Genomic DNA, 23,431 nt, shown 5'->3' with positions numbered 1-23,431 from the left:
CCCTCATATTCTATCCTTGCATCTCACGGCCTTCGGGAGCTATTCGAATGCAGCAACTCCGCATCATGTGATAGCTCCCACGGTGACCCCTCTCCCCGCTTCCACAAGTCGCTAGAGAACAACTTGAGTGTTTACTGACGGCGACGCCAACTGTTACACTATTTAACTGGGTATGTGCTCAATATAGATAGACGTATGTGCATGATAATCCTGTTAAATAGCCTATGAGTAGCATACATTAACTAGTACTGGTACATTTCACATCCTCGGCATCTACCTTGAACAGAATAACCCTCGCCATACATCCTTTTGAATGGGTTCCACTTTCAATCCCACTAAATGGGTAATATTTTCTGATAATTCGCATACTAATGGCTATTACTTTACATCACAAGGACAGGGTTGCAGTGAGCGCTAGTTCGGTGACTTGTAGTTTGTAGGGATGTTATTGTGTATTCGGCTGAAACCATTCGTGCGTAATGGAGAAGTGGACCATTAAAAGATTAATGACTATTGGTAGACTTCGATGACAATAACGCTGATTTATGCATGAGAAGAGCGAAAAATTTGGCAAAGCGATATGAGGGGTGACTCTACGGGAAGGTTTCATACAGGCCCATGAAAAACAACGCCATATCGTGATTTCAAAGAATCAAAAGGATGAGCGATGATGCAGATGTGCCCCTGATAGTGCAAAATCAGTTGAGGGCAATGACGTCGGTATTTCTCACAACCTGTCATCGTGGTTGTCGTTGAATCTCCGAAATCAGTGATTTCCATTCAGGTTTGATTTTGATTTTAGACGTCTTTGTCTTTACTTCCGCTGTGTGCCCGCCAGTAATGCACCCTCATGTACCCTTCTGCATATAATGACGCAGGAATCGTCATAACCTGGTCATAATGATGTCGGTGTGACCTGCAATCTTCTACCCGCGTCGTGCATTGACTCAATTTGTGAGTCCATCCCTATGCGATTTGGTAAAAAATTACTTGGATCCTAGGTGGAAATTTATCGAGTGGTGTAACTCAAGGAGTCACTGGGGCTTTGTTGCGAAGCACTTCATCCAAAACTGAAGTATTTTACGATCTTGAGCTGCTTGATATCACAGTTGACCATCTGGTAGGGTAGAGCGGTACTTCTTGGCACGTAACTCCTGGCTCGATGTCCCCTTTCTCATGGTTTGCCCAAGTTATGCGAGCACTCCACTTGGACAGACCACAACTCCACCTTGTATTTTCTCTTCTCCAGGGGGCTAATGTCCCTTAATTTACTCGACTATTACTTCAGGTATAAAAGTGATGCAAATTCTGCAAGGTTTCTTCACTCGAACATTGTTCAGTAAATCTTAAACAATCTCCAACATGCAATTCAAGCTCGTCTCTGCTCTTGCCTTTGCTACCCTTGCTGCTGCCACAGTCACCCCCGTTCGCCGTGGCGGAGGTGGCAGTTCGACCATCCCAGCAAGCCAATGCAACACTGGTGATCTCCAGTGCTGTAAGTGTCTCTGTATATGACACAGGGAAATCTCTGGCTGACTTCATTTTGATCTATAGGCAACAGCGTTCAAGCTGGTGATAGCGACGCTGTGTCGTCTATTTTGGGACTTTTGGGCATTGTCCTCCAGGACGTGACTGCACTCGTTGGCCTCAATTGCAGCCCCCTCTCTGTTATTGGCATTGGAGGCAACTCTTGGTAAATTGTGTTTCTCAATACACTTAGGCAGTATGAGTTTAATCAATTCCTTACAGCACCGCGCAACCCGTTTGCTGCACCAACAACTCGTTCCGTAAGTGTTCGATCCCACGGTGGCAGATGACTCAATTACTAAAATAATCCCGGCGCTTCTTGTTTAGATGGATTGGTCGCACTTGGCTGCACGCCTGTCAACATCAACTTGTAGGAAAGCATACTCGTATCTATTCCGACTACTGCCGTTACATTTCTTTGTTGGGAAGCAATAGGAACTTGTGTCTTTCCGAGATATGGAATGTGAAGAGTATTTACGTACATGTACCACGACGGTAGCGGAAATAAACGCGGTATAACTCAATAATGGAACGGTTCTCAGTATTATAAATCCCCCACTAACCTATAAATTCTTACTGTGAGAGCCGTCTGTATACAAAATAACTGCCTTTCCGTGACTTCTAAACAGCAATTGTATCCGAACATGATACCGGAAAGCGACCCACTGGTGTATCATCTGTGTGAGAATCTGTTTTGTATCCTTATATAGGCCTATTTTCCACCTTTGAAAGTGATACTTGATTAGAGCTTACATTTAGCTTTGGGGATTATATTCGCCATGGCGGTAGCTAGAGAGTTTGAGGGACTCTGTTTTTTCAGCAACCACTGCAGTACAGTAGCTGAGGTGTCGTATTGAGTGGGCCCCATTTTATATCTTCCACGAGTTAGACGTATTTCATCGGGCAAGAAATATGTCGACCGTGTCATATGGCTGTCGAATTGAGCACAGATAACAGGTTTAGAACGAACCATTCTGTAGCTATTCTCAATGTTGAGAAAATCCGAGGGGAAAATTAAAGCCGTAAAAATGCTCGTACTAATGACTTTCCATGGCTGTCATTTTCGTACTTAATCTTAATGGCTTCTCCTTACTGATCAACTTCCGAAGTTAATCATGGGACTGTTAAAATGGCTGCCGGCTGCGGAGACAACGTCAGGCATCAATTGAGATACTTTCTCGTATTGCTTTTTCTCAAAATAGAGCGGGTATGGCGGATTCCTTTTTTACTGGAGACGCTTGTAAAAAGGTATATAATGGCATCAGTCAAGGACGACTGAGTATCATCAGTACCTTCCTTAAGCCAAAGTAACATGCAGCTCCCAAACCTCTCAATCGCTCTACAAGCCTTAGTTGCTGCCGTGATGTTAGCCACTGCCATGGCAAATCCAATCCCAGAGCCTGAACGTAAGTATTGACCAGGTATCTTTACTATATTGCGTGGGCTAACCTCTTTCTTTTGGTCTGTAGCCGTCAACTGTAAGCGTTGTTATCTACACATAACTTCCATAGAAATTACGCTGACAACTGCATTGATACACTAGGCGGAGCCTGTGGATGTGCACCAGTTAAAGGGTGCATTCCATAGATTTGAATAGTCTTCTCATATTAAAGAAACACAGATATTGTTAGAAGGCAGCAACTATGTTTTATAACAGTGTTGGCTTTGAAACTTTAATAAAAAATTGCTATTACGCACTAGAGCAGGGGAATGGGCAGATATCCTAGGCAAGAACATGCGGGTCTACTCTATTCGTCACCTCTAGAATACCCACCCATCGGACTTAGGGTTCTTGTCCTTGTGAGCAAAATAACTGAGGGTGACTGTTCGATAACACGCAATGTACTCGTTGACACATGCATACACATGCTTGATGGACCTCAGGCAAATCAACTTATTTGACAGTACGTAGAGAGCGAATGAATGATGGACAGCGAATATGGGTCGATGAAGAACGTTGAAGGACTCGGAAATGCTTTGGTGAATGAAATAGTACCTGAATGAGCGTGTATACACCGTATAGGGTATCGCAGACAAACCAGGGACTATTCTCCTTTGCGCACCTGCCAAACACCACCAGAGACCTGCCACCATCCCTTGCACTCGATTTCCAGACTTGTTGCTGCTATGTTCTATTTTACTGTTATCACATTGCAATTGACGTGTTGGATCATGGAAATTAAAGGCTACACGCGAAACAAAGTTGCAAACTCGGAACGGTATACCCCCTTGTAGATGACCACCTTATAAAAAGGTTATAAGATGCTATATTAGGTACTCAAACTCATTTGTTAAACAGAGAAATCTTGAACGTGTAGTCTTCTCGTATTTCAACCTTTCGAACGGTTGTCATACTGTGTGCATGGCCTTAAAGCATCGAGCATCATTTATACAGTTAATTTCTCAATTTCTCTCTTTCTCATTTCCTTTATTCACCATATTTCTAGTGGAGGCGACTTTGCCAATCCATTCTTATGTATCCTCGAATGTGATACAAAGCCACTCCTCTCATGGCTATCCAGAACTACTGAAAGCTATTCCTCGCAGTTCGGGGTGATCACACATGCACAAGGTGGGCCTGTTGTATCAAAAAATCGATTATCAGCATGCTTGCCAAAGGTACGTCAGATGGAGTGATTGTACGTACAAACAACCGCTAAAGAACGCATCCAGAACTCAGCAAAAAAAAAAAAAAGCAAAGTATATAAGCTTCATCACGACTTACGATCAGGCTCTGGGATCGGACTTGCTATGGCAGTGGCCAACATCATGGCAGAAACTAGGGCTTGCAGAGTGATTGTGAGATTTGGAAGCTGCATGTCCTTTGGGTTAAGTGGGGCGATAATACAGGTCCTTTCACAACTGGATAGTGCATTTATACCTTTTGATAGTGCGACTAAAGTAAAACAATCTATAAAAGTAATATTCTCACAGCGTGAGTAAAGAAAGAAAATCCGTCATACCCGTACTATTTTGGAATTTGGAGAAAACCATCTATCAAAAAGTATTTAAATCTTTCGCCAGCTTATTTTGTGTGTAATGTCACATCGGATTACACGCTGACCGCAGTGGCGGTTATTCTTAAAGTACACCGATACAGAATCCTAGTCAGGTTGTATTTACCAATTCATCATGTCCGACTACATGTCGACATAGTCTCGTCTAAGACAAATACAGGGGCTCAACTAAGAAAAAGAGTTAGTAGCGCTGATGTGTAATTGTAAAGCGTCGAGAAAATCATAGATTAAAAACAATGGTATGCGTTTTGTGTACTTCAATAAAATAATGAAAACACAAGAAAAAAGACAAAAAACGATGTAAAACGAATAAAAGTTCCAGCCTAACTACTTCCTCCTCCCCTCCATCATACGCCTATCCTTCTTTTGGGTAATCCACCAAATTAAAAATCATATCCTTCCACCTTAAAGTTTTTGCCATACTGTAGGTAACTATCCATAATTTTGAGTATAGGCTCGGGCAGGCCCATGCTGAGCAGCGTGAAGGATATCTTGGCATGTCCGTGAATCTGTCCAAGTTTGAAGAATGCTCGCGCAATTTGGGTAGGATACTGATCATATAAACATGTTAGCATCAATACAGAAGGAAACACGACGCAAAAGAAAAAGTCGCTACGCACCGACATCTCTGTATAATCTGCGTACTGATATGCCGCCACCCGAATAGCAGTCTGCACACAACGCTGGATATCGCCCTCGTCCGCGTATATTTCCATAAGTTTTGCCCAAGGCTTCACTGAATACCTCGGACTATCTAAGCATCGCTGGTATGCTTCTTTGGCTTCCTCCTTGTGATGCAAGCGCAGTCCGAGGTCACCCAAAATCTCCCATTCGAGTCCTGTCTTACGATAAGCGACGTGCTGCGTTTTGAAGTGCGCAACCTCAGCACGGAAGATCGTCCATACACGTAGATCCTATAAAACAGTTAAATGATTCAGCCATTGAAAAGAAAATGGCACACGATCACATACCTCGTATAGGACCATGAAGAGATTATCAAGCCATCGCTCGCACAATCTCTTTGTGCTGAATGAGAAGGGTTCGTTGGCGGGGGCCGGCGACGCCTCGTTGATGTTCTGTTCTGCGCCCTCGCCAGCAGCCTGGGTAGGCCTCTCCAGCCCAGCTGAGGTGACACCGTTCGGTTGTCCATTACCATTAGCAACCTCTTTGTCACCGGCATCGTCGTCATCTCCCGCCTTTGCTTTGCCCTTGCCCTTATCTGTGTGCACCACGTGAGTTCCATCCTCGTCGTCCACCTTTGTGACCTCCGTCTCAGTAGTCTCTTTCGTTCTCAAACTCTCCGTCGAGATCCGAATTGTGGGTATCATTGATTGCGGCTCCGACGCACTCCCATTTCCATTGGCACCCTCGCTTTCAGCCGCGCTCATCCTCGGGGATGGCGCCTCCATCACGGCCTTCGTCGACGCATTATCATCCTCCGAAGGCCTGACGACCGTGCCATCTTCATGGATGACCGCGTTGCCCACGTCACTTTCTCGACCGGGGGAGTTTGGGGTGGCTGACTTGAGGGCATGATGCATATCGCCTTGGGCCTTCTGCATGCGATACTCTTCCTCCATGACGAACACATGGCTCCGAGTCTTGAGAAGCTCATCCCAGCCAATTTGTGAAACAAGGCGCGTGAGCAGGGCATATGCGCGTGCCCAGGTCCCACGAAGTCCAGGCGCAGGCAATCGTTGTAAGGCAGGTTCAGCCTAAGTTAGGCGATGAGAATCCGATATTAGGGCATGTTGGTCGAGATGACGTACCTCATCATCCTCCGTTTTCTGTTTATCAGGGAGAATGTCTCCGATCGGACGATGGAAAGGCAAATGCACTTTCATTGCTGGTAGGGCACGGTGGGAATCGCGGCCGTTAAAGGTAAACATGGGACAGGAATTAAGAGTTAAAAGAGCCTGTGGATGCCGATCAGAATGAGATTGATAGACGATGTATTGGCACTTACAGAATCATATTGACCCAGATCAATGTAAATGTCCGCCAGCTTTTCCCATGTTACAAATTCGCTAGGTGCACAGTTCACAGCTTGTCGCGCGAGTTTGAGTGCCCATTCATGCTTTCCTTTGGAGCGAAGAAAATCGCATTGAACGTGCAGGAGAGTGTATGACTGCGGTGTTTGTTGCATTGCAGCTGCCATGATTTGCACAGCTTTGACCTCCTCGTCTAATCACAGATTGGATAACAATGCAAGTGCATCAAGAAGAGACACTCACTCATGCCAATATAACTTCTAGCTAAGAGAGATGAGACTTCGGGCTCTCTTACTGACAGCTTTTCGAACAGGTTTGCAACTGGTTGATATCGTCCACTGTCCCCAAAGTACTTCATGATCCCAGCTGTCAGATGGTTGGAAACCACAGTAGCGACCTGTATCTCGGGGTCTGAACCGACTTGCCAGCCTATTGAAACGTTAAGGACTTCTGCAAAGATTTGTGTTCTAAAAGCGTACCCTTGGGAAAGAGTGCCTCCGCAGCCTGAAGAAATCGCAGCTCGCCTTCGCGTGACACAATAGGATCCAACTTGCGATACGCGTCCAAAAAGTAGGTTGGATCATCAGAGTATAGGATGGCACGCAAGATGGCTGAGACGTAAGTTTCTTGCCATATTTCAGGGGTAGCTTCGTGTCTGGATCGAGGATGAGTTGGCGCTCTTGGCATTGAGGAAACCACGATGCTCACCTTTCACCACGCAAGTCGATTACATAGGCGTTGACACCACCAGGTATTTTCACGTCGACGCGAATATCTACCCTCGAAAACGCGTTGAAGCAGCTATAATATATCAAAATCCGAAGCATCATTGCAAAATAGGGAGTCGTACCAATAGCACCCATTCTTCACTTTCCACTGGGGAGTTTTAGAGAACCAGGCGGAGTTATCTTCAAACGCGTATGTCAATGAGTTGATATATGCGGCCAGCGAAGCAGATGATGAGGCGTCCACGCCAGAGACGTAGTGGTATGAGCCAAACTGGACATTATGTTAGCGTACACCCACGTCATCATTGATAAACTTACATCTCTCTGTGCAGCACGCCCTGTGCTTTTAACTACGTGGCAAAGATCGGGAGGTCCAAGTTCTCGAAACGATGCTTAAAGCGCGCGTCAGTAAGAACATGGATACAGGGAAAGGCTGGAGCAGAGACACGTACATAACGATTCTGTGCGAGCTGTAAGCGCTTCTCCCAGTTCCACCTGATATGAGGTATTAAGACCAAGTTTCTAAGATATATAAGATGGCAAATACCTCAAATATCTCTGGGATATCTTTGAATGAAGCCTCAGCCAGCCCTTGGACCATGGTGGGCAAGGATGAGGAGACGTTTATGGTGATGTTTGGCAAAGACACTCTTGACATATACAACCAAATTAATCCCAGAGAAGAACCAAACAACAGCACAGGATTTAAATTTAACTTTTCCTGGTTCCGGCTAATTTTAGACGGCCTCCATACTCTCGAAAGCTCTCCCTTCAGTCTGTGCGTCGTTTTAGTTTTTTGTTGCCTGATATATGTCGTTTGGGTATACTGTCTCCAGCATATTCTAAGTCACTCCTGATTTCTGTTATATATCAAAAGTAAATCACACTGACTACTAGTACATACTCCTGCAAAAAACGAGAATTTTGGATGTAATAACAGCAAAAAATAGCAATGAATTGTAAGAAAATTGAAGTTTGAACCTATAGCAATCTGACTGTGTGTAGATCTCTGGGAGTAGAAAAGGATATAGCGGAGGGGGGAATGTTCCAGTCAGTGAATACCTAGCAGAAATAACAATTGGGAGGCGGGATTGATCTATACTGGCTTTTTCGCGGTAGAATCTCGCAAAGAGCTGTTGATTCGTAGTCGTACACTTGTTTGTTTTGGTAGATGGGAAGGTTCTCCAGCCAGAATATCACTTCAAACCATACTGCTCCCAGTATGCCTGTAAGCTCTCGAATTCCTTCACTCGCCCCTTGCTTTCCAGCCAAGTCATAAGATCCTTCATCGTCAAGATAGAAAAGACCCTGCCTTCGCCAATTAAACCCTCTATCTCCTTCACGGTGCTACTGACACCATCCTGCCCAACTTCTTGTCGATCGAGGGCTTGAACGACACCAACCACTTCGCCACCATTTTGGCGAACTGTTTCGATGGCGCCACGTACGGCCTTTCCCGAGGTCATTACGTCGTCGAGGATCACCACACGCTTTCCTTTGACGGGCACTCCCACCATTTTACCGCCCTCTCCATGATCTTTTTCTTCTTTTCGATCGTATGCAAAGCCAACTGAAATTCCATGTTGTGTGTATAGGGCCATAGCAGCACCCGACGCGAATGGGATGCCTTTATACGCGGGGCCAAACAGGACGTCGAATTCCGGGAATGACCCATCTTTTAGTGCTTGCGCAATGGTAGAGGAGTATGCTGTCGCGAGCGTAGCAAGGATAGGTCCGGTAGACAGGAGCCCAGCGTTAAAAAAATATGGGGAGATTCTAGACGGATCCGTATGTTGGTAATTACTGATGATTCGAGACAGGTCTGACGCACCGCCCGGACTTCAAGGTGAATGACCCGTATTTCAGGGCATCGACCTCCATGGCATGTTGGATTAAGTCTGCTTTGTACGAAGCCTGTGTAGAATCTGCCATTGAGGTCGAGTGCAAAGCCTGCTCCCGCAACAAATAAACAATTTACGCATATCTTATCTTAAAATCTCCATTTTCGGCATCTCGGCACTCAACTCCGACACGTTACCGCGCTGCTCAGAGCCTCAAACGGATCTTCAATTGAACTTGCTTCAGCCCCATTCAACCTTAATCCACCCCTGTGGCCTCTCGGAAAAAGTGTCGTGCGAATACATCATGTCGACTCAGACCATGGTTATAAAAACGACTGGACAGAGCACCGCTTTCCTGCTATCTCCTGACTATGAGGACTTCCCACTATTTTTGAACACTACTTTTGAAAACGTTAATCACGGACATCACAATGCTGGTCCTTTCAAGTGTCATACACAATATTCTTTCGGCGGAAAAGCCTTCTGTAGATGATGTGGAGAAGAACGAAGAGGAGGTTTCTCGTACAGAAGACCCCAGCACTCCTCTCCAGAGTAAACCAACCAGCATTCCACTCTCTGGAGAATCTGTCTTTCTGGACGACTCGAAACTTCCTGACACCCACACTTATCGTTTGCTTCCCATATTTTCTGGAATCATGATACCCTTCTCCATCATGCTTTCTATTCCTAGTCTGACCGGGCACTGGTATATTCGTACGGGCGACGACAGCGTCCTTCTGGAAACTCGACCAAATCCCCCTCTTCTCGATGCCGCCATGGGGTTGAGCATGGGATGTGGCGTTCTTGCCAGTGCATGCCTCGTGGTTCGATTTGCTGAGAGGCACATACGCTTAATGACATTCTTGTGCATCGTGTTCTTGACGCTTCACGGTCAGTCAGTCAGAAGTGTGATCCCGTTCAAGACTTTTCTGACACTTCAATTCAATCTTAGATCTTATAAACATACCTGCCGTTACAATATTCGGTGTTGAGCACCGATTTGACGACGGATTTACTTATGGGCAGTCATTTTGGTTCACTGTCTGCTCCACAATTGCCTCTACGGCTACAAATATTACCCTCATTACCGACTATTATCAAACAAAGGATTTTATACATTCTGGTACGTGATAGCAAGGATAAAACATGATCATAACTGACGCCTCATACCGCTCAATTATAGGAAGCGGACTAACACATAAGCAACGCTCTCTGGTCATTATTGTTATTGTATTGCTTTGCTACGTATCCATCGGGTCCCTTATACTGGCTATCATGCTAAATATAACATTTATCGACGCCCTATACTTCTCTGTTGTTTCAATCGAAACCGTCGGTTAGTATTTCTCTTCTCCCAGCTAACCTCGTCCCTCTGACCACGATTTAGGATTCGGTGACCTCCATCCATTAACTACAGGCACACGCATCTTTACGTGCTTCTACATCGCCGGAGGAATTCTTAACCTTGCTCTAGCGGTTGCCCTCTCACGTGAAGCCTTGCTCGAATCCGCCGCGGTCGGGTTCCGTACTCGTCTGAGAGCAGCAGAAACGCGTCAGCGCGAGCGACATATCCGGAGCCGGTGGCGCGCTGCCGTGCGCTGGCGGCTCCGCGCCCAAGGTCAGCCAATGTGGATCAACGATCGCGATGAAGAGCGACGACTACGCGTCGGGGAAAAACTGCACCATCACTGGTACTCCGCCGTCTGCCATATGTGGCGGAAGATCTGGGACGAGGTGTGGAGGGAATGGGAAGACCCTGCGTGGAAGTATGTCTATGGCCCAGGTCACAGGAGGTTGAATTTGGAAGTGTTGACGGAAGCGCAGCTAGAAACTGCAGCTCTGGAGGCGGGAGCACCACTCTCTGAGTTAGTACCAAAGGGACTGAAGCTCAGAGATGGATCTCAGTCTGATGGGGGTCACGGTCCTACTTTTCCTCGCTTTGATTCAACCGTAAGTGGAACGGGTATCCCTCCCTCACTTACCCATGTTCGTATTGGAGGAATGGTTTCATTACTAGGAAAATTTGCTGTCGCCATGGCTGGGGGATTTGAATATACTCTGGAACCACAAACCGCAGCAACCTTTGTGGATCAAGACGGTGAAGCTGATCTTGGCGCAGTGGATAAAGATGGCGACCCGACGCCGACTGGCCTGGGTGTACCATTTTCACGGACAATGACTATGACGACCTTTATAGAGGACGAAACAACACTGGCAGAATCACTGGAGATTGAACGACGGAATGCATTTCGTGCCAGGCTCACGGTCGCATTGACGCTATTTATGCTTTTCTGGATGGTAAATCCTTTTCGTTGCTTATTGCCATGGACATTAACAAATGTTTTACAGGCTGGATCGGCTATTTTTATGCATACAGAGGGATGGGCATTCGGATCCGCTGTATATTTCTGTGAGTTTCATCCCCCTTTCATTGTCCCTATTGCAAATGACATATGGAATGCTCAGGCTTTATTTCTTTCACTACCGTTGGATATGGCAAGTTAATCAATTTACGACATATATTCAATCTCACCCTCGCCATAACATAGGGGACCTTGCACCTAAAACTCCAGCAGGTCGATCGATATTTGTAGTTTGGGCTCTTCTTGGTGTTGGAACAATGACGATCCTGATATCTAGTAAGGCTCCATTAATTGATTAGATGATAACTTTACCCACCGTTCTCTGTATAGTTCTCGCTGAAGCATACTCAAATCAATATAAAAGTATGATCAAGTCTGAAGTTATACAGGAATCGACGATAATTAGTGAGGATTTGGCGAGACCGCCGCCCCGGCTTTACGACTCTAATGACATTACAGAAATACCAGACGATTATTCTGTTGCACCTCGCAGACCATCTGCTATCTCTTTCGGGAACGGTTTGAACACGTTTCCAGCATGTGCAAACACGCCACGGATCGGAAGAAGTCGAGGACCTAGCGTGGCTGCTTCTACAGGGCTTCAGATTGGATCGACGGCTGTTGCGAGCATGTTGCAGCAGCGACAGGCGAAGGGTGAAATGGACATTCTGCCACAACAAGTCTTGAAGCATGCTGAAAGCATACGCACTCTCCTTGCGAGACTCACTTCCGATAAAAATGCCGTACCTCCGCCTGAAGCAGCCAATGATATTTCAGGTGTTCCTTTCTCTTCTCCTATCAATTTGGTGCGTGTTTGCCCGCTAGAACGCTGATACACGACATTCTGACGACATACCGATGGTCATTTTAGGACCAGTTGCTTTCTGAAGTTGAAAGTACGTTGACCTCGTTTAGTCAACACCATTTAACTGACATGAGATGTAGAATCATTGCATGACATAACCAGTTCTGCTAAAAGAGCGATGGACACACCCTAATATGGGTTTGATCTGTTGCTACATATTCTATTTTTCATTATTTTTGGGCATTAGGGATTTTTGAATTATGTGTACTAATTATCAAGCTACTTTACTCAGCAATACCTTTGGCTTGAGACGTGAGGCATGCTTTCTTCCATGTGTTCTAATACTTCGACGCAAGAACGCCATGTCCGGATCTTTTGAACATTATGCATATTCTGACAATTCAAAGAATCGTGCACAGCATTGGACAGATTGTGCCGTTTGTGCATGTTTCAGTTTCTTCGCCAGGATCACCATACTTGCCATTATAATCGCACTTTGTAAGCTTTTCCTCTTTTATTGGGCAGTCACAATACGTGATGAAGCCAAACGAACTCAATTAATAAGATCTCATGCAACCGGTTCGCGTCAACTGGCTGGCCTTGACGATAGCGCTGGGGGGTTCAGCACGTTGTCTCTGCGCGCCATCTCCTCATTATTCTATCATTCAAGAGTCAATCATTTACCAATGAATCTATATTTCATGTGCTCTAATGGCACGGCTGATTAAGACAGCTGTACATGTACATATTGTGCATATTTTATCTGCCATCATTTCTAATCATTACATGCCACATGAGCTGAAATATGACCCTCAAAGGGTCAGTAAAGGGGACAGTGAGAAAACGTTGATTCATTCATTTCATATCCTTTTCTTCGGGAACTATCCCGAGCATCATTTTGACGAGACCACGTTGTTAAACATGTTGTTTATTTAGAAGAATAGCTATAGGGTGTCAGTTGGCACCTCGGCGCTAATCTGCACTCATCGCAAATTAGATATTGATATTAAAGATATCAATATAGTAAGTGATTTGGAGACATTACAATAGTTCCTATTCTAACCACACCAATAGACACCAGTTGAGTATAAAGTCAAGGGTCCTCCAGGTCCATCCCTTAAGGTGGCACCGTGGATTGGTCATGCCTGGACAAAAGGATTACCTCTGGGGAACATCCAATTCAATTCTCCTCAGTGTTGCGAATAAGGTGGAAGCTGATTCGCTACGATATAACTTAAATGAGATGAAGACACAGAGGTATATTTTTGCAATTTTTCCGCTTACCCTGCGCATGTCATTTCATATTTGGATGTGACGCTAGAAGCATGAAGGGTGAGAGGTACAAAATATCTAATTGGTTATCTTCGTTCCGATGCGTCAGTGGTAGTGGGCCATTGCCTACATTAGCGCAAGGGTAACTGACCTTGTCTACCGCAGGTAATTGCATTTCTTGCACCTATATCTACACGGTTAATAATTTGGGCATCATTATTAGAAGTTCAACTATTTTTCTATTTTGACAGTGTCACAGAATAGGTTTCATTACAACCTTGAAGATAAGATAGACTAAACTTCCCTTCTGGTTAGATACAAGTATACAGGGGTTTACCACATATCGGGATCCGGAGGTCATTTACCTGAGATCCTAATATCCCTGGACATTTCAGGACATGCTTTCCGGACGAACCGGCTGGTTAATTATATCCTCAAATGAGGCCAGCGTTCACGGATAAATGTGCCTGAGAGCCAATGAGCATGTTGGTCTTCTGCAAAATCTATATGACTAACCATGCACTAAATCGATGTGAATTCCCATCACCACTTTAGACACTTCGTAGGTCTACTTATAGGGGACCTCGCAGTTCAAATGGTTTTCCTTGCCTCCAGGCGACTAACGTCTCTCCTTGAAAAGCGATGGTAGACCAAAAGCGGTATGCACTCCTTTCTCATATTTTTTGCAATGTTAATCTGAGAGAAGATAGCCTCGTCAAGTTGTCTATCCAGTATTCAAGCCTGGGTCAGTGTTCTCGTTCTTGATCTGGACGGATATCCGACATCATCTCTCACGATCACAGCGCTAATCCTTTACGACTATGCACTAACTTGGACTCGAGAAGTGAACTACTTCTGGGGCAAGAAGTTGAAGGCTACTACGGCTTTATACATCGCCTGCCGTTATGCCTTAGTGTCCAACATCATATTTACCTTGGCTTTAGATGACAAATTTCCTTCTGGAAGGGTATGAATCTTGTTGTCTATTTAAACCGTTGTCTAACGTATTTACAGTGATTACTCCAAACATCTAAAGGAAAATATCTCACTCAATTCCAATGTTTAGTTGTGATCTTGTATATAAGATATGTTCAGCATTGAGTGTAATTGGGCGCTCCGCCATCCTTAGTAAGAGGATTATATCAATCAATTTTATAGAGTTTAATTTTGTCTATCTACAGTCGTATGGGGAGCAAGAACTTACGCCGTATATAACGCGAACAAGCATATACTGTTGATATTTGTTCCTCTCGGGTTGGCAATCATAGGCTTGGATGCGGTATGCATGGTTATGTTAAGTCCTTCCAAAGCCAAAGGCTCATTTGGGCACAGGTGCATGTAAAATGGGTTTCATGTGAGGGTAGTAACGGAAATCCAAAGTGAGATTGCCAAAATACTCCTCGTATATATTGACCTCCATAACGCTCAATTATAATACTTCAGAGGTATGTGATGGCCTTCAGTTTGCTCACTAAAACCGTGCAGATTAATCATCCCGTAAACTAGCTTCTCTTCTGCTTTCAATTTTTATGGTTGTCTATGAGATCATATCGGTGTTGTTGACGTCGATTCGAAGCTGGAAAGCGTTGCGCGTCATTTGGACATGGGAGACTGGAGAGAAGCAAAGACGAGAAACATTGATGGAGATAGTAATTCGAGAAGGTGAGATTTATAACTTCAACTTAACTTCAGCAATACTGATTTCAAGAAGGACTACTGTATTTTATGTAGGAAAATAATCGAATGCGCGAACTGTCTAGCTGATTATCGTTTTTTATTTATCAGTTGCGTCATAGCGTTTTCCACCTCTGCAATGGTATTACTTTATGTACGTTGGTTACGTGATTATCACTTATTGAAAGAGTCACTGAAGAAGATTACTCCTTGCAGACGGAGCCAGTCAGTAATGCCGTCTTCTGCAAAGGTAATTCAGTGATTAACGTCTTACATCACAAGCCTGGATCAACTTTCCAAGGACTATTAAATGCTCTCACGTTACCGTAAGTTTTTATTGTGGTGAAACTCTTTGCATTGTGCTTAGATATCACACCACAGAGTCTCCGGCGTAATGACTGCAAGGTTTCTCATCCATCTGCGAGACTGGGAATTCAAAACATCCGCTGTAGTGATAGAAGGGGATAGAACAACTATAAAATTCGGTCGCAACCAACGGCTCGCCACAACGGAGACCAGCAAGTATTTAACTGGAGACGAATTCGGCCAAGACCCAGTCCTCCGTGCAATGAGAGAACAAAGAATGCTGCCAGGGGCATGTCAGAGATTACAATAGCATACATCATACGTTATATGAATATTTTACCCTCTTTCTATATATTTCATTTAAACACAAATAGTCTTTCAATTTTCAGAACAGCAATATTCGGTGACTTACCCCGCCCCGTGGCCAAGGCAAAGACGGAAACATCCGTGATCCCATCGCGGTAATTGCCGTATTCGTCACGGCGCGACTGTCACAGACACGCATCGTATTACGTGGCTGTGAACTGCGTGTTCACCCATCCCTCAAATCTTCCTTTACACCTCCCAATTCCTGCCCTTTCCCAAAGAGAATACTGGATGCACCTGTGATACGAATTGAATCCTTCTAATATTTCAATACAATGGACCAAATCATTGCCGAGATCAAGAAAATTCCCCCAGTGACTAGATTCATTTGTGGATCTTCACTGGTGGTGACTCTCTCTTTGATTTTAAACACTGTTTCGTTCTACTCAGTAGCCTTCCGATGGAATTTTATATACCCGAAATTTCAGGTATGCACATCATTTACATTGCAGGAATTGGATTGAAGCCTATTGTTGGTAGCTTTGGCGTCTATGGTCGTCTTTCTTTGTAGGAGGCGAGTGTATTTGCGTCGCAGTTCAATTTCATGCTCATTATCCAAATACCTGAATCTCAGGTGGAGGGCTGATGTACATATTTGAGCTTATGATGCTATAGTTGCGTTCATTCTTACTCCTCGTGCCCCACTAACTGATTTTTTCTATTAGTCGCACTTCGAACGACATTGAAACCAAGGCGTATTTCTTGCGATCCGCTGACTATGCCTACCAACTCATCTGGGCGTGTGTTGCTATCATCGTATGCGTACTTTCTGAAATTTAATGACCAACTGACCCTGAGCCATGAACCCTCATCCAGTTCACGACGTGGCCGTTCTCGCCTTCTATTTTCACCCGACCCTTCCTATTATGCCTCGTTTACGTATACGCCGCCCTCGCCCCTCCATCGACCATGACATCCATCATGGGTCTTGTCACCGTTCCAGTGATATACTACCCATACATCCTTATTGCATTTGACCTCCTTTCAGGCGGTCCTCAGGTGGCAGCGTTGTCCGTGGCCGGCGCTGTTGTTGGCCATCTTTGGTGGTGGACTGTTTGGGGCGGAGAAATGGCCTCTCGCGGAGTGTTGAGCAACAGAGCAAGGGCGCCACGCTGGTTGTGCAATTTGATGGGACAGACGAACCAAGCAGGGCCGCCCCCAGCGGCTGGAGGTACTGCGCAGAGTCTGGCCCGCGGTGGAATTTACGTTACAGCACCACGACAAGCTGCAGAGGCGGGGAATCCTTCAGGACACACTTGGGGAAGTGGAAGGCGGCTGGGTAGCTGAACACGAAAAATCATCGATTGCGTGCAAAAGATCTTTCTATTTATATTGTCGGTGTGTCAGTTACTATTATCGTTGTGCACTGTGACTTTGTAAACTTCTTAGAATATAAGCCGTTTGAATTTGAAGGAAATTTACAGTCGAAATCTCGTATTTTTCTGCAAGCTCATGAACCATCTCCTTACTTTGTCCACCCTTCTATACACCTGTTCTACCGGCGATGAAGACAATAAGCAACTTCCTGACTGCCTGCACACGGGCATTTTATCTGTGTTTTCTTGTGTTGTCAGGATTCTTATGGATCATGGCTCCTCGATAACCGTTAGATGTCGTGCGCTCCATCACAGGAAAAAGGGCAGGATGACGGTTGTATAATTTGCAAACTGAGCCACCATCCATCCCACTTGAGTGCCCCGTCGTTCAACAAGATCCTTTGATCCTTTGTTTCCATTGTCAGATTTATCTTTTCCCTCCTGAGAGTCGAAGCATACTATTTCTAGGGTAGGTCAAATCCTCCGAGTCTTCCATTCACGCATTTTCAGGATCTCTTCAATTATGGGGTGGTCCGCCACGGTCCCAATGTGCCATGACGTTCCATGAATCCCACGAAACACGTCCTTCTAGGACTCGCGGCATCCTCAGCGTCCAGCTTGGAAATAATGTCGCAGAATGACGCGTATGCTTCTTCCAACCATTTAACCATCACACCAGGCCGCCCCGCTCCCCAAGCAGACATTCGGGCCTTGCAGCTTGCTATCTCTCCAGCCGATAACACTTTCCTTTGGTTTGGCGTCATGCGCACACGCACGCATGCCTATTTGGAATTTGCGCGTATTCTACTGTGCTGTATGCGGTCATATGATTGTCGAACATCGACGTTGGATGGTCATGCTATCCCAAGGCACGACCGATTGCCTTTCAAAACTTCGTTGCTAATAACAAAAAAGGAGTCCATGCCCAATACCCTACTTGCGTCGTTGTGCCGTGCTATGCCATGGTAAAGTAGATTGAGATGGCGTCGGCATGCCTAAATCGAGTCAAAGATAGTGGATTGCAGCCCAACATACAAAGGTGCCAGCAGTCCTTCCAAAATTCATGCTGTCGCTCCGGTCAGCTGGAGACTGGGGCATGTTATTTAGCTTCTTCTCGTCAGCAAGAAGAAAGAAGACAGAATCAGAAGCTCCAGGGGGACTCACCCAGGGGAAAGAATCGTCTAGCTTCAGTGCACGGCATTTGACTGCCTATCATTGATCTCTTCTCCAGGGATAGGGTTAGGGCAATGCCAGGAAGTGTGGGGAAGTGCATGGGGGAATTAAAAGCGTGCTTCTCTTGACTCCCGAATCCTCAGTCAGTCCTAGTACTTGTGCTTGTCGGTGAATCGGGATTCGGAAAGGTCGAGTTTCAGTGTACACCGTGGATACCAGGTGCGTCTGTGCTCGTTCAATTCATTGTTACCTCTTTTCTCTCTGCTCTCTCATACCCATACTGTGTGAGAGCAGTACCCCGGCATATGGCTCGTTGGGCAAGTGGATACTTCCAGCGAGTACGATATGTGATTATTGGAGTTTGTAGTGGGAACTGGGAAGTCCGTTTCCCAGAATATGATCATGATCGTGACTCCGTGGACATCCCGTATCCCGCGTGATTATCATACTGGAGCTGGATATCTGGAGGAGTCCGTTGAATTGGATTCGAAACCAGGGCTAACTTTAAGTGCGTCGTGGTCAACCTCTATATTGCTATACTGTCCTATTAATATGCCAATGGGCATGTACGGCGAGTCTGAGAGGTGTGTGACTAATGAAATTCCGATGAAGGGTCAGATATACAATGCTCGAATTGGACACGGTGTGTTGTCCGGTTCTATACAACTGAAGTGAACACACCTCGCCTTCAAGAGCCAGATGAATATTTCCAATCGGTGTGAGTAGCTCAGTAGCAGCAGACACGCTCACTCGATCGTTCTGAATCCTGTCATATGTGGTCGCACGACTTGGGAATACTTGGGGATGACGGAGCAGTATCGGACTCTACTATCCGAAGTTTTTGAGTTGCCCGCACGAATGGGGTGTTGAGGAGTTGTCGAGGTGCTGGTGGGTACTACTACTTGTATGTTCAGGTTGTACCGGGGTCCGCTCCGGTGCATCAACAGTTAATATTATTCATTAGATTCCAGCTCAGGGATATGTTGTGAAGCATGGTGTCAGCGTCAGTGTCACTGAGAACCTTGCGAAGTGAAGCGGGTCGCTATACAAAGCGTGGCTGGTGGATGTTTCACAAAGGGTAGGAGTGTATGAAAGCCGGTTCTTGCAGGCAGCAAGCTAGCCAAGCCAGAGTTATTTTTGACAAGTTGAATTGACTTGAAGAAAGGAGTTGTACTGCTCAGTTGCATTCACAAGTCCTTGCGCAGAGCGTAACGTTTTTGGGCTTCAAGCACAGTCTAATCGCCGACTCGCTGTCTGAGACCTTGCCATATAAGAGAACTAGTATATAATGTGGGTCTCAACGATAACCAAGAATATACAACATCAATCTCCATGATCATGATTCATGATATGAATGATACCAGTACCGTGCGCAAGTGGACCTACTGCGCAGTATGGTATCCAGAAAATCCGACAAGACGTTATTGAGTTCTAAAAGCACCCTGAACTTTGAACTTTGAAGTGGATCGTGTAGTAACATGTACGCTCGTATACGCCTTACTCCTCACCTACTCAGAATATCTCCGGGTGATGGATTTGAGACGCCTTATACACAGCCTTAATTAAAAAAATCATCAAGTTGAAACTCAAACATATTGAAGGATGATTTCGCGTTGGCGCTCAACTGAGAGAATTCACTCAGAATGTCGGCTCATAAGTAACCACGTCAATTACGAAACACAGCACCGCGCTCCTTCGTAACATTCAAAAAATCAAACAAAGTCGAACTCGGTAACCCACTCAAGCGAAGCAATAGAAAAACGGTAAATTGTCAAGTCTACTGATAGTGAAAATAACTAATCAGAGTTATGACACAGCGCCGGAGCGGTGGACCGAGAGAGTATGATAAGGCAAATACAAGTTGGAGAGATAGAATCATCAGAGGTAATAAAAGCAAATCATGATGGGTAGGTGCACCAAAATCAGCAAATAAGGGCGGTCAACACGTAGTTCCCCTTTCAAGCCAAAGAATAATACCTGATCCCGGGCGAGCAATCACGAAGCACCAGATTGAGACCTTTCATCATATCCATTTATGATGTGATAGAATAGGACTCGATAAATGCAATGCAATCGAAGGCAGAAATCAGATGCAGAAAATACCCCAAGGCAATGCCGCCTTGCACCGAACGTTTGGTTGTTGGCATGCCGGGCGGGACCCCAGACAGTGCTTGGGGTTGGAATTCGACTGAGCTTGAATGTGCGGCCAGTGCCGCATTGAGGGTGGCAATTTTCCCAATCATAAATTTCACAAGCTGCTAAACATGAGTACGCTTACGTTTGAATAAAAACTACGGAGTCATGCTCGTAATTGCTACATTGAATTTGTTGCGTAAAATGAGATATACAATTGGAATTAAGATTCAGAAGACTTTGAATTTGAACTCAGCACAATGTCACGAGGCGGGCCGGTAATAACTGAGTTTATTCCATTATTTGCTTCAAGTTCATCTGCGATTTTCCAGTTGGTTTGAGAACTAATGATCATTGAGTTATTTATTATCCTGTACTTGTTACTGACATTCAAATTACAGCTTGTGGGCACATTGTTTGCCATTTATCTGCCCAAAAAGCTCTGGAAAAATGTGGATGCATTGTTTCTCATAGATTTGTCAGTCCTCCTATATCATATTTGAATACTATTAGAATCACTCAATCAGGTGATGACGGAAAAGATACAGTCAGGACTGGAGTTGAACCAGTGACTCCCGGCTATATATGCCAATGCTCTACCACTGAGCTACATAACCCATGGGTAAATAGAGAGTTATATGTCAACACACACCCCCTGAAGGAAACTGAACACACAGTGAGTCTCAGTCAAAGGGAAGAAAGACTTTATTATGAACCTGAACACACGGTGAGTCTGTAAACTATATTAGCTATCTTGTAGGAACAACATAAAAGCAAATGTACCTCAGTCAAAGGGAAGAAAGACTGAGGTGCAAAAACTAGAACTGGTCTGTATAAGTGAGCTGCTCGTAGCTACGGAAGCTGATGAAGGATATACAAAGGTAATGCGTTGAACGATATGGGAAGGATGACTACTGGATTTGTGATTGGACAGGGGCTCTCGGACCCAGTGTTCTGAACGTCAAATAAGGAAGGTGAAAGTACAAAACAGGAAATAGAAAGAAAAGGAAAGAAAACAAAAGAATGAATGAACCATGTAACAACATCCGTATTCCAATACGCCCCCTCAACGCATCGCCTCTTTAACCGTTTTAGGGTCAACAAGTCTAAGCCTAGTGACTCCTTCGAGGAACTTGACTCTTTGAAGCGGTATCATACCCCAATCCTGATTGGAGATGAGATGTTCATTTTGGATCTACACACGACGCCCTCAACCCAAGCAGTCATTCTTTCCATAAGTCATCCACACATCTTATCTTATTAACACTCGTCACATGGGAGCCACATTATTCCAGATCATGTCACTTCGTCGGATTATCAAGGCTAGGCAACGGACCAGTCAACCATCAAACTGCATAGCTTTCTACACTGCCTTGCACAGCCGGACTGTCAACTCTATTTTTATCAATTCAATGGTCTTACTCAGCGTCAGGCTGCGGATTACTCATTCCAACTTATTTTTGGTTTGTCTTACTCATCCTTTTGTGTTTATTTATATCTTTTCTATTGTCTGTTGCGCTTTTATTGTCTTTGTCTTACCAATCTTCTATGCTTTCTGACTCATCCTTGCTTCTTTTATCTAATCTGTATTACCATTCACCTTCATCATACACTTCTTTCTTACTCATCCTATTCATTTCTTATCTGTTGTCGTGTCAATATTAATATGTCTTATTGTTCTTGCTTATTGTTACACTTGCGTAGCCTCATTCTTGACACTTTGTACTCGGTTTTTCAGTAGCTCAGATTGGTATTTCGTTCACGTAGCTTTTAGTATAAAAGCTGTAGTAGAATTACATAAAATGACAGGAAAGTTACACCCAGCCCCCACTTTCTTCAAAGCAAGTCAATTTTCATCCAAGTCAAGTCAATTTCAAGTCAATCCACATCGATTCATTTCAATTCCAAGCTCAAGTTCAAGCCAAGCCCAAACCCAAGTCCAATTCAGTCATCAGTTCCACCCTCCGTCGAGACCAAGTTTACTTCCATTCATCCGAAGTCATCTTGCTTTCCATTAAGAGAAGATTTCATCCGAGACCAGTCATCCTTCTCATCCAACGCCTCTTCTTCTCAGCGTTGAATATCCAACTTCTATCCAGACCTCCAGTACTTCCCTACTTCCTCTCCCCCATTCAATCCGTCACCGCTCCTACTCCGTCTACACCTTTCAACCATCGCCGTTAGGAGTGTATTCAAGACATCCTTTCCCTCCGTCAACTCATCTGGAGCGATTTCATTCGAGACAGACTTAGTCTTTCATCCTCGATTCAGTCGATACTCCTGCGATGTATAGCTTCATTCCAAGCATCCAAAAGATTGTCAATTTAAGGACACTTTCACCATTCCCCAAGATTCAGCCCTTCAATGACGTTCCAACTCCCAGTCATCTCCTCATTTCCCCTCGAAACGTTCCCCACTCACTTCCGACCACCCCTCTAAGATTCACATTTATTGATTTTTCATACACATTCTACGCATCTTCTTTACGCTTTCCATATACACCCGCCATCCAATTCCACGGTTCCATCCCATTTTCGGAAGGCTTATTTACTATTGTACCCAGACAACCCGGTTATCCTCTTCTTACTATATCGCTTTTGTTACCCTTCACGATCTACACCATCCTAATCTACTTAAATCCTAGGCAGCGTCCTCCCTTAAGAAACTTAGGAGAAGGTTTTGTCCTATCCAGTCTGGACCACTCTTTCCCTGGGGTTTGTGTTTGTTAGATTACATATAGTTTATAACCAATCACAAACTTTGATCTTCAGCGGCTTAGTGAGTAGGTCTGCCGGATTCTCTTTTCCTGGGATGTGAAGAATGTTGAAAGATTTTAATTCAATGTGAGACCATATGAAATGATATCTGATGTCGATGTATTTTGCTTTTGAGTGAGACGAGTCATTTTTGCACAAGGAC

The 23,431-nt window shown here is 44.8% G+C and overlaps 5 protein-coding genes and 1 non-coding gene across 6 annotated transcripts; 3 read left to right on the top strand and 3 right to left on the bottom strand.

Moving 5' to 3' along the window:
- Positions 1-1,362: 1,362 nt before the first annotated feature.
- Positions 1,363-1,901, top strand: JR316_0009697 (sc3 hydrophobin; the record flags this gene model as incomplete). The annotated part of the gene is made up of 4 exons (XM_047895386.1): positions 1,363-1,495; positions 1,555-1,693; positions 1,750-1,787; positions 1,855-1,901. The coding sequence occupies 4 exons, from the start codon at positions 1,363-1,365 to the stop codon at positions 1,899-1,901; spliced, it is 357 nt and encodes a 118-aa protein (XP_047745105.1).
- Positions 1,902-4,927: 3,026 nt separating this feature from the next.
- Positions 4,928-7,864, bottom strand: JR316_0009696 (uncharacterized protein; the record flags this gene model as incomplete). Its single annotated transcript, XM_047895385.1, has 12 exons — positions 4,928-5,095; positions 5,165-5,458; positions 5,516-6,259; positions 6,314-6,460; positions 6,511-6,728; positions 6,779-6,964; positions 7,015-7,190; positions 7,244-7,336; positions 7,386-7,534; positions 7,582-7,655; positions 7,716-7,758; positions 7,811-7,864. 12 exons carry the CDS (start codon positions 7,862-7,864, stop codon positions 4,928-4,930), a joined length of 2,346 nt encoding a protein of 781 aa, XP_047745104.1.
- Positions 7,865-8,459: 595 nt separating this feature from the next.
- Positions 8,460-9,195, bottom strand: JR316_0009695 (Orotate phosphoribosyltransferase; the record flags this gene model as incomplete). Its single annotated transcript, XM_047895384.1, has 2 exons — positions 8,460-9,039; positions 9,095-9,195. 2 exons carry the CDS (start codon positions 9,193-9,195, stop codon positions 8,460-8,462), a joined length of 681 nt encoding a protein of 226 aa, XP_047745103.1.
- A 340-nt stretch (positions 9,196-9,535) lies between these two features.
- Positions 9,536-12,465, top strand: JR316_0009694 (Outward-rectifier potassium channel TOK1; the record flags this gene model as incomplete). The annotated part of the gene is made up of 11 exons (XM_047895383.1): positions 9,536-9,995; positions 10,057-10,227; positions 10,288-10,440; positions 10,492-11,402; positions 11,454-11,514; positions 11,571-11,600; positions 11,654-11,743; positions 11,798-11,872; positions 11,927-12,273; positions 12,339-12,363; positions 12,413-12,465. The coding sequence occupies 11 exons, from the start codon at positions 9,536-9,538 to the stop codon at positions 12,463-12,465; spliced, it is 2,376 nt and encodes a 791-aa protein (XP_047745102.1).
- A 3,700-nt stretch (positions 12,466-16,165) lies between these two features.
- On the top strand, positions 16,166-17,177 carry JR316_0009693 (Derlin-2; the record flags this gene model as incomplete). The annotated part of the gene is made up of 5 exons (XM_047895382.1): positions 16,166-16,318; positions 16,371-16,404; positions 16,465-16,504; positions 16,556-16,646; positions 16,707-17,177. 5 exons carry the CDS (start codon positions 16,166-16,168, stop codon positions 17,175-17,177), a joined length of 789 nt encoding a protein of 262 aa, XP_047745101.1.
- A 3,880-nt stretch (positions 17,178-21,057) lies between these two features.
- JR316_0009692 lies at positions 21,058-21,129 on the bottom strand. Its single transcript has one exon. It is a non-coding gene; the product is annotated as a tRNA-Tyr (tRNA).
- Between the last annotated feature and the right edge of the window lie 2,302 nt (positions 21,130-23,431).

The sequence above is a fragment of the Psilocybe cubensis genome, chromosome 9 (assembly GCF_017499595.1).
Source record: "Psilocybe cubensis strain MGC-MH-2018 chromosome 9, whole genome shotgun sequence".
In the NCBI taxonomy this organism is placed as follows: Eukaryota; Fungi; Basidiomycota; class Agaricomycetes; order Agaricales; family Agrocybaceae; genus Psilocybe; species Psilocybe cubensis.
The sequence above is the reverse complement of the archived record's forward strand: the minus strand, read 5'-3'. Positions and strand labels throughout refer to the sequence as shown.